General features: G+C 57.9%; 1 protein-coding gene across 4 annotated transcripts in view; it reads right to left on the reverse strand.

Moving 5' to 3' along the window:
- CAMK2A (calcium/calmodulin dependent protein kinase II alpha) overlaps window positions 1-12208 on the reverse strand; it is a 36267-nt gene that overhangs the window by 4963 nt on the left and 19096 nt on the right. Inside the window, exons 11-18 of one of the 4 annotated variants that reach the window (XM_075441839.1) lie at window positions 11788-11871; window positions 10362-10404; window positions 8758-8798; window positions 4247-4279; window positions 3113-3161; window positions 1724-1799; window positions 815-909; window positions 220-448 (exon numbers count right to left, since the gene is read on the reverse strand). In XM_075441839.1, coding sequence (XP_075297954.1) covers window positions 220-448; window positions 815-909; window positions 1724-1799; window positions 3113-3161; window positions 4247-4279; window positions 8758-8798; window positions 10362-10404; window positions 11788-11871 — 650 coding nt within the window. Of the gene's footprint in view, window positions 1-210; window positions 449-814; window positions 910-1723; window positions 1800-3112; window positions 3162-4246; window positions 4280-8757; window positions 8799-10361; window positions 10405-11787; window positions 11872-12208 lie in introns of all 4 variants that reach the window. The other 3 variants (XM_075441836.1, XM_075441838.1, XM_075441837.1) reach the window with 3 other exon arrangements.

Genomic DNA, 12208 nt, shown 5'->3' on the forward strand with positions numbered 1-12208 from the left:
CGGAACACAAACCGGGCAGAGAGCGGGAGCTGGCTCCGACCACCCCTTTGGCAGAGCATCCCTCTCCCCTTCGCCCTCTCACGGCCATTGGCCATCTCCTCCCCACCGCAGACCCCCAGGGCAGGATGCCACCCGCTTCGCAGCCTCAACACCCCAAGACATCCACGCCATCCCCTTCGTGCCCCCCTCGCCCCATCCCCGGAGCCTCACAGGGCTTACTGCGGTAGGACGGAGGGCGCGCCGGATCTGTGGAAGTGGACGATTTGCCATTTGCCATCCCGGCGGTGCCAGATGCGGGTCTCCTCGGACTGGGCGGTGCGGGGGATCCCTCCCGCGTCCACGTACTGCGTGATGCGGATGTAGGCGATGCAGGCGGACTCGTCTCCCATCAGGTGGATGTGGGGGTTCAGGATCGTCGTGTGCACAGGCTTGCTGTTCCGGGACCACACTGGAGAGGGGAAAAGTACAGGCAGCTTTAGGCAGGGGAAGGGATTTGGGTGGCTCTTGCCCAGGGCGGCAGCAGTATGGGAGGGGGAGATGCCTGGGTTAAGCTCTCTGCTTGGAGGGGCTGAGTAAACACTCCATGGGTGGGTTCAGGATGGGTCTACATAGAAAGCAGCTCACCAAACATCTCCTCTGCATGCAGCCCGGCCCCAGTTGACCTAATAGGTCCTGCTGGGATCTTCCAGATCAGCCAGAGATGCTCCCAAAGCCACCCTTACCCTCCTCTCTCCAGCAAGCTGATGGAGGTCAAGACACAGCTGGGCACGTGGGAGGTGGGAAGGGTCCCTTGGGAGGCAAGGGGGCTGCTTACGGTTTTCGAAGTAGAATCGGTGGAAATCCAAGCCTTCGACGAGGTTACCCAGAGCCTCAGGCTCGAAGGCAGTCATCCCAGGGTCGCACATCTTCCTGGGGAGGTGGGAAGGGGAGAGAAAAGGGAGACGTTATCCCACTGCTTCTGGCACAAGAGCCTGCAAAACCCAAACGGCTCGTGCTGGGGGTGACCCCCCCTCAGCCTGAGAGCAAGGAGCCTCTGGACCAGTGAGCAATTCAAGCAGAAGTCCAGCCTCGTCCCTGCACTCTGCGTGAACCCCACCCCACCTCACCTCCAGGCCACCGACTGCAGCCAGGACCCCATCGAAGCAGGGTGAATTCTCCATTGCTCCCCATCTCCAATTAAACCTCCCAAAACACTGCTGTCTTCTTCGTAAGAAAGAAAAACATCAGGGAAAAACTCATGTTCTCTGCTCTGTATCAAAATATCCCTGCTGTGGTTCTCTCTGGCAGGGATGAAGACCTGCACTCACTCAGAAATTGCTAATTAAATAAGCCTTGGACACAGAAGCAGCGTACTCTGAGGAGCATCAGCTCAGCGATTAGAAAGCAGTTACGCTTCCAAGCAGCCTGTGGCAATCTGGATATAATGGATACCATGGATGCAATGTTCATTCTTGCACCATAAATCACGTTTACAGTTATTCATCTCTCCACAGACCAGAAAATGGGCTCATCCATGACTACTGTGAGAGAAGACCAGGCTTGGAAAATGACGTTCCCTGCTTCTCTTGGATGGTCTCCGTGCCTCCCCACCACATCAACCTGGTCAGCCTGCCCCGGGCAGCAGTGAAACCTCCCGGGCTGTGGTGTCACAGTGAGAGCACCCACTCTGGGAGGCTGGTCACCCCTTCAGCCCAAACCCACACTGGGCATGTGTAGGACTCACGTGTAGGACTCAAAGTCGCCGTTGCTTATTGCTTCGATCAGCTGCTCTGTGACTTTAATGATTTCTTGCTTCCGTACTGTTGGTTTAAAGAGAAAAAGAAAATAAAAAGAGAAAACAAACCAAAAGTGCTGGCTTTGCAATACCGGTGAGGTATCTTTTTCTTATTACAAAAAGACGGTGGGATCTTGGGGGCCATTGTAAACTATCCAGGGGAAACGCTGGAGAGGGACTTGGGAGAGAGAGGTGGGAAGGGCCCTTCATCCCTAGAGAGGAAAGACCTCCAAGGTCAGGGCAAAACTGAAAAACCCTGTATTTTCCTAAAGAGCAAACGGGTTAATTACCGAGGGGTGAGTTACCCTCATCCCAAAAAAATGTGACACAGGGTGGTCTCGGCTGCAAAGCCTTTCCAAGTCAGGACTTTCTACCCCGAGAACTCAGATCAGCGGCCAGCCAGGGCAGGCTGGACCAAGGATGCTCTCACCTCCCTCTGAGATGGGAGGAGAGGGTCTCAGCTGGAGCAAGGACAGGGGGGTGATGCGGCCATCCACCTCAGGAGACACACAGAGGGACCCTGCAAGGGCACGGCACCGTGCGGCTGCTCCAGGGACCCCGGGTGCTGCCGGCTCAGCTGGGAAGGGACCGGGCTTCGAGAGCTGCTTTGGCTCCCAGGGATGCAGAAGGAGCTGCCAGAGGCAGCCCTGGGCTTATTAGCAAGGCTCTACTTCAAATGCAAATCAGCGTCACTTCTGACTTGATTTTTTTTTTTGTACCGTGGCTAATGAAAGGAGAGGGAGCACGTTCCTGAGAGTGGTTCAGAAAGGAGAGGGAGCCCCATCATTTCCAAAGCACCGCCTGCCTCCATGTCTGCTGTCAGGGAGCCCTTCCCCAGGAGGAGAAGCGTCCCATTAACTCTCATGTCAGGCCAAAGCCCATCTTGCTTTGTGCTGAGATCACTTCATCGAGAGACTTTACAAATTAGCACCGATAAATTATTCCCTGGGTTATTCTTAGAAAGCCGGCTCTGGCAGGCGGGCGGGCGGGCGGCAGGGATTTCCCCTGGAGGCTTTTCCCAAAAGGCCGTTTATTTTGGAGGAGCGGGCGGCCGTGCTGCTATCCCTGCAGATTTCTGCCATTTCCACACTGGCTTTCAGGGAATATCCCCGGTTTTGGGAGCCCCCCCTCCTCGCCAGCAGTGCCGCAGCTGCTTATGGCAGCGACCCAGCAGTGAAACCACCTAAGGAGTTCAAGCAACTTCTGAAGGGCCCCGGGGCAGCTTGATGGTGATGGGATTCCCCATAGCCAGTATCTCATTAGCGGTGGCCAGACTAACGACCCCAGGGCACCCCTTCTAAACAGCTTGCCTGCCCTCCCAAGTGCCCCCACTGGTACCTTTAGTGTCTTCATCCTCAATGGTGGTGTTGGTGCTCTCCGACGATTCCTGAGCAAAGAACAGAAAGGAGATGGGGTGGTGAGAGAGGTCTTCTCCCTGCGCCAGACAGAGCTTGTGTGTTTGACAGCCCCCCGAGTCCGACCCCATAGCGCTCGACTGTGCCAACGGACAGAAACCAAGGAAAACACCAGCAGATCCAACCCGTCCTCAACCACAGCTCTAGGGCAGCACTGGCAGAGCCCTCCCTGACCTCCACTCCTTGTAGCCAAGGGCACAAGAGCAGGGCTGTGGAGGATCTCGTAGGAACGGCACGGCCTTTCCTACCAAAGCCTGCGGGGACAGAGACGGGGCAGGTCCGGGGGGGTTTGGTGGGTTCCTAGGAGCGTTGCAGGAGGGGCAGGGAGAGGGGCTGTGCGGGGGTGGAAGACACCATGTTGACTGTACGATAAAGAGAGATGTACAAATTAAACAGCGAGGAGGAGCTGGGATGAGAAAGAGGGGACTGTGCAGGAGTGAGAGAGACCACACTGACCGCAGAGTAGGGAGAGAAATGTACGATAAAACAGAGTGCTTCCAAGACCCACATGGACCACCGAAGGCTGAGACACAGCTCCTTCAAGAAACAGCTGAGCACTAGACAGATTTGAGGGGGAGGGGGGTACTGACCCCCCATGTCTCTCCAGGAGCCCCATCCAGGCGACTCTGCTAGCGGAGCTAGAGCAATGGCTCTGCTAGCTCTTCCCAGCAGAGCCTTGCTTATGTATTACCCATAATACCCCGATGTAGGTTGGCAAGGTGTCCCATGACCATACAGTCCCCGCAGAGGCATGGAAGGTGTTTCTCCAAGGCTCCTTGGACCGATGCAGCCTGCAGACCTGAGTCAGGAGAACTGGGAGAAACGGCATGAGAACCCATCAGCAAGAACCAGGGCTGGCTTCCCATCAGCTGGTGGCCAGCAAGTGCCTGCACCAACCCTGTTAGTGGGGTTTGTGGGTGATACGGCTTTGAGGATGTTCCCTCCAACCCCGGTGTCCCTTCTTCCCTACCCCGAGGTAACTTCCAAAAACAGGGGAAGCTGGAACACGTGGAGAGGCCCAGCAATATCGGCATTGAGGAAGACGAAGGACACTCACCATTAACTGAACGCTGGAACTGGACTTTCTTTTCTGGAAAAACAAGGAGAAGAGATGGAACAGGAAGAGACACAGAGTGAGAAAGGCAGAGAGCGGCACGTGAGAGGCAGCAGCTCCTGAGCCACCCTTCGTGGACTTCTTGGAGGGGCAAATGAAAGGTGTGGAGGGGCAACCTGGCTCTCCTGTAGGGATGTGCTGCTGGCTGTGATGCTGGTGGTGGCGTGCCAGCTCCCTCCCCGCGTTCCGCCTGGCACCTTTCTCTCCTGACCTGCCACAATCTCTGGTGTTGCTTATCTCAAGGACGTGGCTAGTCCAAAAGGGAGTCCCCTAGGAGTTGATGACTGCTCTGGTGGCTTTGTGACCAGGCCAACAAGCTTATAGGAACAGGAGTGGGACGCTGAAAAGCTAAGGCATCTCCACTACCTGCACAGCCCTGTGCCCGGTGTCAGCGCTGCACTGAGCTGTTCTGGGTGCATCTGCCCATGCTGCTGACTAAGGTGGAGATGCCCAATTAGCTTTGGACCCAGACTGGTACTAAGCTGGCTGGCTTAAAGCCAGCACGGCTATTGCTACTCAACCCCCCAAGGCAAACATACCATGTGGGAAGCTCTCCTGAGGGCAGCTCCAGTGCTTCAAATCAGGACAAACCTCCTCCAAAGAGAAGACCTTACGCATGCACATATTTATCTCCATCCTTGACCACTACCAAAAGGCTTTTGGGTTGGATGACCCCATAGCCATGATTCTGCTTACAATCCCAAACTACTTCTGGACTGTCCTTCTTTGCTGTGCTCTGCTCCCCACCTCCATCTTTAATCTAGCCCGGGGACAGAGGGACGCGCACGCTGGCCTCGTGCCCTTTGTCCACCTCCAGCTCCCAAGGGGATGAATCACAGCAAGCGACAGGGAACACCAGCGTGCAGGAATCGGGAGCTGCAGTGCCAGGTAACAAAGTGTTTTATCAGCATATTTAACAAGGCACCGGCTCTGCCTGCCCAGCAGAAGGAAAAGCAGCACACACAGTGCCAATCTCTTGGAAGAGTCCAAGAAGTGACCCGTTAGGGTGCATGGGTGGGCTGCAGCATAAAAACTGCTGATACCCATTTCCCCTCGTTGCTCCCTTCACTTCCTAACTGGCTCCCACCAGCATCGTCACTGAGTTTCCCCCTCTGCCAGCGCAGCTCTCCCCTCCCTCGCTAGGTCCTACTTCAATCCTCATCCCTCCTTCACCGAAACAACAGATGTCCTAAAGGGCAGAGTGAGCTGCGGTATTTCGGAAGGAACCTCCTGGGAACCGGAGCCACCGGAGCTGGGCTGTCTGCAGGAAGAGCTGACAGCTTCTGCTACCCAAGGACACGAGACGGGGCAGTAAACTGCAGAAATTTCAGACGCAACAGAATGCAACACAAAGCAGTGACCGCGTCGAGTCTGGACATACAGTAACAGGATGCGACACGGGGCAGTGAGCTCATTAATTTAGGACGGGACAGGATGCAACACGGGGCAGTGATTTCATTAGTTTACAATGTGACGAGATGTGACACTACACAGGGCACTGAAGGTATCACAGCTGCTGGGACCAGAAGGCCTCCCACAGACCCCAGCGCAGGGCTCGAGGGGGATTTTTGGTCCCGTGAACATTTTTAGTAGGGGAGGAACCTCCTTGGGAGGGTGAGCTTCCAGCCCTCTGAGCCTGGGCTAGCACCATCCCGGTGCTGGAGGGCTGTGCGGGCAGGCTGGAGGGCAGCACCAGCTACCTGGTGCCCACCTGCGTAGCCTTGGGCAGGGATGGCAGGGGTGGCCTCCTGAGACCTGCCTGCTCTCATGGGGATGGTCAGTCCAGCAGGGGTCTCCAAATGGGGACACAACTCTTCCAATAATGAACCACACCATGTGGCCTGACTTCCAGCCCTGCTCCGAGCAGGAAGGACTGTACCCTTCCCACCTTCCCAAGACAGGTTTCCAGGTTCCTGCCTCGCTTTTCCAGCAAGATGGAAAGAACTGAACACGGCCTAGTGTTGCCCTGACATCTGCCAGCTGCCCGTGGTGGACCATTAAAGCTTTGCCTGGAGCACCCAGCCTCTCTGTGCCCCTGTGAGTGGGTTATGCTGCGAGCCCCCCCAGCCTGAGCATGGGAATCAGAGGTGGGAATTGTAATGCTGAAGGTGGCCAGCACAAGCAACCTGTTGGGAATGAGTTTGGCTCTACCTTGTCTTCTCCTTCTCTACCTTCCTGGCTGTCTAGCCAGGCTGTCTCACTTCCACTTGTTGGAAAGCGGGCAATAAAAAAGCAAACTCATTCTCCAGAGCTTGTACATCCTCTTGAGCTGAGAACTGGCTGGGAGACAGCACCCAAATGAAGCCTCACTCGCTGTTCCCCGCTCACCAGCGAGGGGCTGAGGACTGGGGGATACAAACCAGCCTCTCTGATCTCACTCTGAAACCAGACGCTCCTTGATGAGTTTCAGTGATGGGCCAGAAAGCTCTTTACCCAAACTAGGTATTTTGCTATGACAGCAAGTGCCCCTCTTCCCAGCGTAACGCCTGCCCTCAAACCTACTTTGAAGTCCAAGAGGGAGCATCATTAGTGAGTTGGGCTGGTAAATGGTCTTCTACCACCACACCATCCCAGCGATGCTAGAGATGAAATTCAAGGCTGTCCCCTTCTGCTGGAAAATTAGATTCAGGACTGTGCCTGATGAAGCCTCTCCATCCACCAATCTCTGCTTTTACAGCTTAAAAATGCATCTCCCGATTGCTCTCACCTGTGCTCCAGCAACTCATACCAAGTCATCTCTACCTGTGGTGTCACTTCTCAGGTGACTCCCAGAAGCAGCCGGGACCTCAGAGCAGCAAAGGACAGGCCAGCAGTGGCTGGTAGATGGGTTGCTGTGGCTCCCAAGGGACCTGTCCACCCTATGCCAGCACTGTTGTCCAAACCTAGCAATCCTGTCCTGGAAGCCACGTGATACCCTGACACCACGGCCCAAAGCAATGTCCTCTCATAGCAACGCAGGACATCAGCTTCATGTTGCAGAATAGCGCTGCATGGCCAGAATGGTCTGTTGTGGAGCTGAGCCCAGGTTTGGAGGGTTGTGCATGGTCTCAAGCCTTGCAGGTTTGTCCTGTCCCTAGGCGCTGGGTCCCTAGGCGAAGGAGTGGGAGAAAGACAAGCCATCCCTAGACCTCTGGCTCCACTGACAGTTTGGACTGAGGAGGGAAGAAGACAGCTGAGAGCTCTGCTCTTCCAAAATGCTGCACCCCTCACAGCCCTACAGCTGGGTCCCTATGAAAGGGCCAGAGGAAGGAGAGCAGCTGTGTTGCTATCGGGCTCCCAAAGCTCTGCCTGGCACCTTGCACTGCTGCCCAGCTCTCCCCTGCTGAGTGATCGCTTGTGTTCATGAAGGGAACAGGTAAGGAAAGAAGGACCCTCACAGGGACCATTACTTCCTGCAGGAGGAGTTTGACAGAGCTCGCTAACCACCACATCTCCATATCATCAGAAGAAGGTGCTCGGCAGCAGGATTTCGCTGCCTCCAGGAGCAACCTTATCCTGGAGAAGAGCTGTGGCCTCACCACCGAGGGGCAGGTGAACCCAAGGGCTCTGCAGCCCAAGAAACAAGGTCCACCAAGCCTTGGCTTGTTTTTAGAGCATCACCAAGCCATTTGCTTGTCAAGCATCACCAAGTTCCTTTGGTCTGTCTGCACTGGGCACAGAGGGCCGGCAGTGCTGCAGAGAGGGTTAAAGGCACCCATGTGCCACCCAGCACCACTCCAGCCCTTGGCGATGGTCTGGGACAGGAGCTGGGGGACGAGCCCAGCCCCACCAGCTGCAGCGGGACGTATGCTGGGGTCAGCAGGAGATGCAGCCGCCCATTGAAGTTCCATCTGAACATGAGGAAGAACTTCTTCCCTCTGAGGGTGACGGAGCCCTGGCACAGGCTGCCCAGGGAGGCTGTGGAGTCTCCTTCTCTGCAGATATTCAAGACCTGCCTGGACGCGGTCTTGTGCAGCCTGCTGTAGGCAACCCTGCTTTGGCAGGGGGTTGGACTGGGTGACCCACAGAGGTCCCTGCCAACCCCGAACATTTTGTGATTCTGTGATCTCGCCAGACGGCTGCTGCCAGGCTGAAGCCGTGGCTCTGGGCTGCACAGCTGCCTCCCCCATCCCCGTCCCCTCTCCTGGTCCAGCCTCTGCCTCTCCCCCTCCCTGGGGGCAGCAGGGGGTGAGTACGCTTTGCAGGCAATGAAACAGCAGCGAATTGCCCCCCACCCCGTGCACCCCTCCAGCACCAGCCCGCTCCCCTCGCTCGCCGCGTTGCAAAGCCTCCTGTGCGCTGCCCGTCCCGGCAGGAGCCGAGCCGGTGGCACGGGGACGCACCGGGACAGCCGGGCCAGCAGCTGCCCTTTAAAGCACGGGGCGTTGCAGGGACCACCGGCACAGCACGGAGACCCCGCCGCCGCCCCAGCAGCAGAGAGGCAGGCGGGAGAGGGCGGCGGGGAGGGCGCTTACCTTCACGCCGTCATTCTTCTTGTTGCCACCGCTTTTGCCTCCTGGGGAGAGGAGGAAGGAGGTTAGGAGAGCCAGGCAGGGCACCAAGACCAGGAGGCCGAGGATCAGCAGCATGGTGCCAGGCGGCTGGGCGGCAGGACCCGGTGGGACAGGCTGGTGGGTTTCGTCCTCTCTCCAGCAACCCCCGGTACAATCCCTGGGAGCTCAGAAGCGATCTTGCTGGCACCGTCCTGTCCTACCCCGGTGGCTCTCGGCCAGGGGCATGACCCGTCTCCCAACGTCACGCCGAGTCCCCGGGGCGACTCGGAGGGGGCCGGCGGGGCTGTCCGGGGGGTGCTGGTGACCGAGCGTGGCGTGGTGGAATGGGCTGCCCGCCTGCCGCCCTCTAATTTTAGCCCCATGCTGCCGGGATCATGTGCTGCCGGCCCGCCGGCCCGACAGCTGCAGCCCACATTTTGACCATGATGAAAAGCAGACGCCTTCCCCGCTGCCCACCCACCGCTGCCGGCGCTGCCCCAGCCCCCCGGGGCCGTGCAAGGGCCAAGCAGGGTGGGATCGGTGTGGCTCGGCCCCACGCAGGTCCCCACTGCCCGCCAGCCCTGTCGTGCTCCCGGGCAGGGGATGCCGGCGAGCCCCTGCGCTGTGCGTGGGACGGGCAGCGCTAGGAGAGATGCTTTAGAATTTCCTGTCCTTTGATGCTTCGTGTCCGCTGCCTCTCCCGGCGCGGGGTCTGACACCGGATCCCCCCAGCTGCTGGACCCCTCCGGCCCCGCCGCACGCTGCCCGCAAGTGCTAAATGTGTCAGCACGACAAATGCAGATACCATGGCCCTCTCCCCCGGCACCCGGCTGGGCCAGCAGCCCCCATCTCCCCCCCTGCCCACCCGCTACACCCAGCTCCTGGGGCACTATCGCATACCACGCCAAAACACCCATCCAGCACCAAACAGCTGCCACCCGCCCAACCAGCCAGCGTGCCGGGCTGGGATACCCCGTCCCACCTCTGCCAGGGCCATCCCCAGTGCTGGGGAGGGCTGGAGGTGACAGCCAGCAGCCGAGACCTGCAGTCGCCCGGCTCCTTTTTGGTGCAGTGCCTGGGAATCACCGTGACTCGCTGATCCCTGCCTGTGAAATCTGGCAAGGCAGGAGGGACCCAAGAGATCCCGCTGCCATCTGGCTGCGGTAACACCCGGGGACCTTTCTGACACTTTCCCAGTGCAGAGGATGCTCTCCCTGAGCCACAAACATCTCCAGGAGGACACAAAACCAGCTGCCTTGAGCCTTGGCTGGCCCTAGTACCCACGTCCCCACCCCGGCACGAGCCAGATGGGTGGGTGCATACAAACCCCAAAAACCTAAACCTCTGGGGACCACTGTGCCACAGCCAGACACATTTTCTCTTGCACACTAAGCCAGCAGCCAGTCTGGAGGTGCCAAGTGACCTGGCTCAGATGACTGCCCAATGCCACGCAGCCCCAGAGGCACCAGAATGCAAACGCCGATCCCCTGTGAGACTCGGTGATGAAGAAAGCTCTCCAGGGACCCTATGGGTTTGCCCTGGGCACCCTGCAAGACGAGGAGACGAGCCCCGGAGACAGCACCTACCGGAGAAGTTCCTGGTGGCCAGCATGGTGGTGAGGATGGCTCCCTGGAAGACACAGAAGGCAGAAGGAAAGGGCATGCTGGGCCCCGGCCCCCCACACTCCCACCGCTCCCCCAGCCATCAGGGAGGGAAGCCCTGCTCGTCACCTGTCCCCTGGCCACCTCGCTGGAAGGAAACTGGCCCACGGGCTGATATTCTCCTCCTGCCATCAAAAGCAGCCATCGGTACCCAACCCTGTATCCCCAGCACCAGGGCGTTGGGTTGCATTCTCCGAAACTGCCTTCCCTCCAAGATGAAAGGGATATTAAATATCCCCAGGGTGCATTTTGGTGTCGTTCTACCCCGCCCTAGATGTAGCACGACTCCACTGACCGGGGCTGGCAGCTGGCAGCGAGGGGAGCCACCGGGAGCGGAACCGGATTTAATGGCAATTAAAGCCATGCCAGCTAAGAGCAGCAGGGCAGGGATTTTTCATGAGAGCCACGCGAAGATCACCACCGCAAAATTACATTCATAAAAATTCTTCCCCTCTTCCAGCTGACTCTACTAACTAGTTGCTCAGCGTATAATGAGATTACTTCGGACTAATTGCTTACAGCAATGGACTACTATTTCGAAGTGGATGCCTGAACTAATTTGATTACTTGTCTAGCTGAAAAGTAATAGTAGTTGATAGCCAGTTTCTTTTCTTGATAATCTTGTTAGTAGCCTGCAGCTGTACTGCTCTGTGCCACGTTGTGCTCAGGCCTGGAGCGCTGACGTCCCTGGCTGTGGCACGGGTCAGCACCGTCCCGTGGTGTGTCTCCGGCTCTGGAGGAGGCACTGTGATTTCCAGAGCCCGTTCCCAGCGCCGTGCTGCCGGCGGGGACTCAGCAGCACCCAGGAGATGAGTGCCTCAGGGAGGTGCTCCAGCCCGATGGCAGAGCGTGGGGCGATGGTGATCTCAGAGGGGTTCCAGGCTGTGGCAGACGGCAGCGCCCAAGAACAGAAAGCCTGTGGGGCCACTGGTGTGGGGGAGCCAGAGCTTCTCGCCTGTCTGTGGATCATTTGGTTCCTTGGCTGCAAAGTGACCTGGTCATCAGGCAAAGGGGTATCACTGTGCCCCTCAGACCTGTGTCCTGCCCCAAACAGGAGCTTTCTTGACACTGACTTCAGCGGAAAAATCCTCACCCCTGTGTCCAGGGCAGCCGCGTGACTCAGTGCCTTCCTTCACCATGGCTTTCCTCTGAGCACTTGGGAACCCCAGCCAGATGCAGCCACCACCCCACTCGATCTCTTTTCCCTTCTTCACCCCAGGGATTCCCAAATGCCCATCACCCCCATACCCCTGACCCAGAGACACCACCCTGTCCTTTCCCACTTGAGAAACAAACCCCCCAATGACCTGATCATGCATTTTGCAGCCAGCTTGGAGAATATGAGAGTTACCTTCAGCTTTCTCCGGGCATTGAACTTCTTCAGACAGTCCACTGTCTCCTGCCTGTGCATGCATGACGCCACGGTGGCACGGTGCTGGGAGGAGAAGGACCCGGCTCAGAGCAGTCGCCGAGGGGGAAGGGGGTCCCCCGGCCCCGCTCTCACATGCATGCACACGTGTGCGGTCTCCCACGGCCGAGGCACGGACCAGAGCTGCCTGCAGCAGCAGCAGCAGCAGATGATGAAACTTTAATAGGCAGCAGGAGATCACAGCTCTGGAGTCAGCAGGATCTGCTTTGGCGGTCGGGGGGTTTGCAGGGAGAGTTGGCTGCCCCCTGAGTTAACCCCTCGACTGACCGGCCACAATTAGCAGCGTGCTCAGGGTTTGCACGTGGTGTGGGGTCCCAGGGTTAAGCCCTTGGACTCCTCCTGC

This window comes from Opisthocomus hoazin, chromosome 22 (genome assembly GCF_030867145.1).
Source record: "Opisthocomus hoazin isolate bOpiHoa1 chromosome 22, bOpiHoa1.hap1, whole genome shotgun sequence".
NCBI lineage: Eukaryota > Metazoa > Chordata > Aves > Opisthocomiformes > Opisthocomidae > Opisthocomus > Opisthocomus hoazin.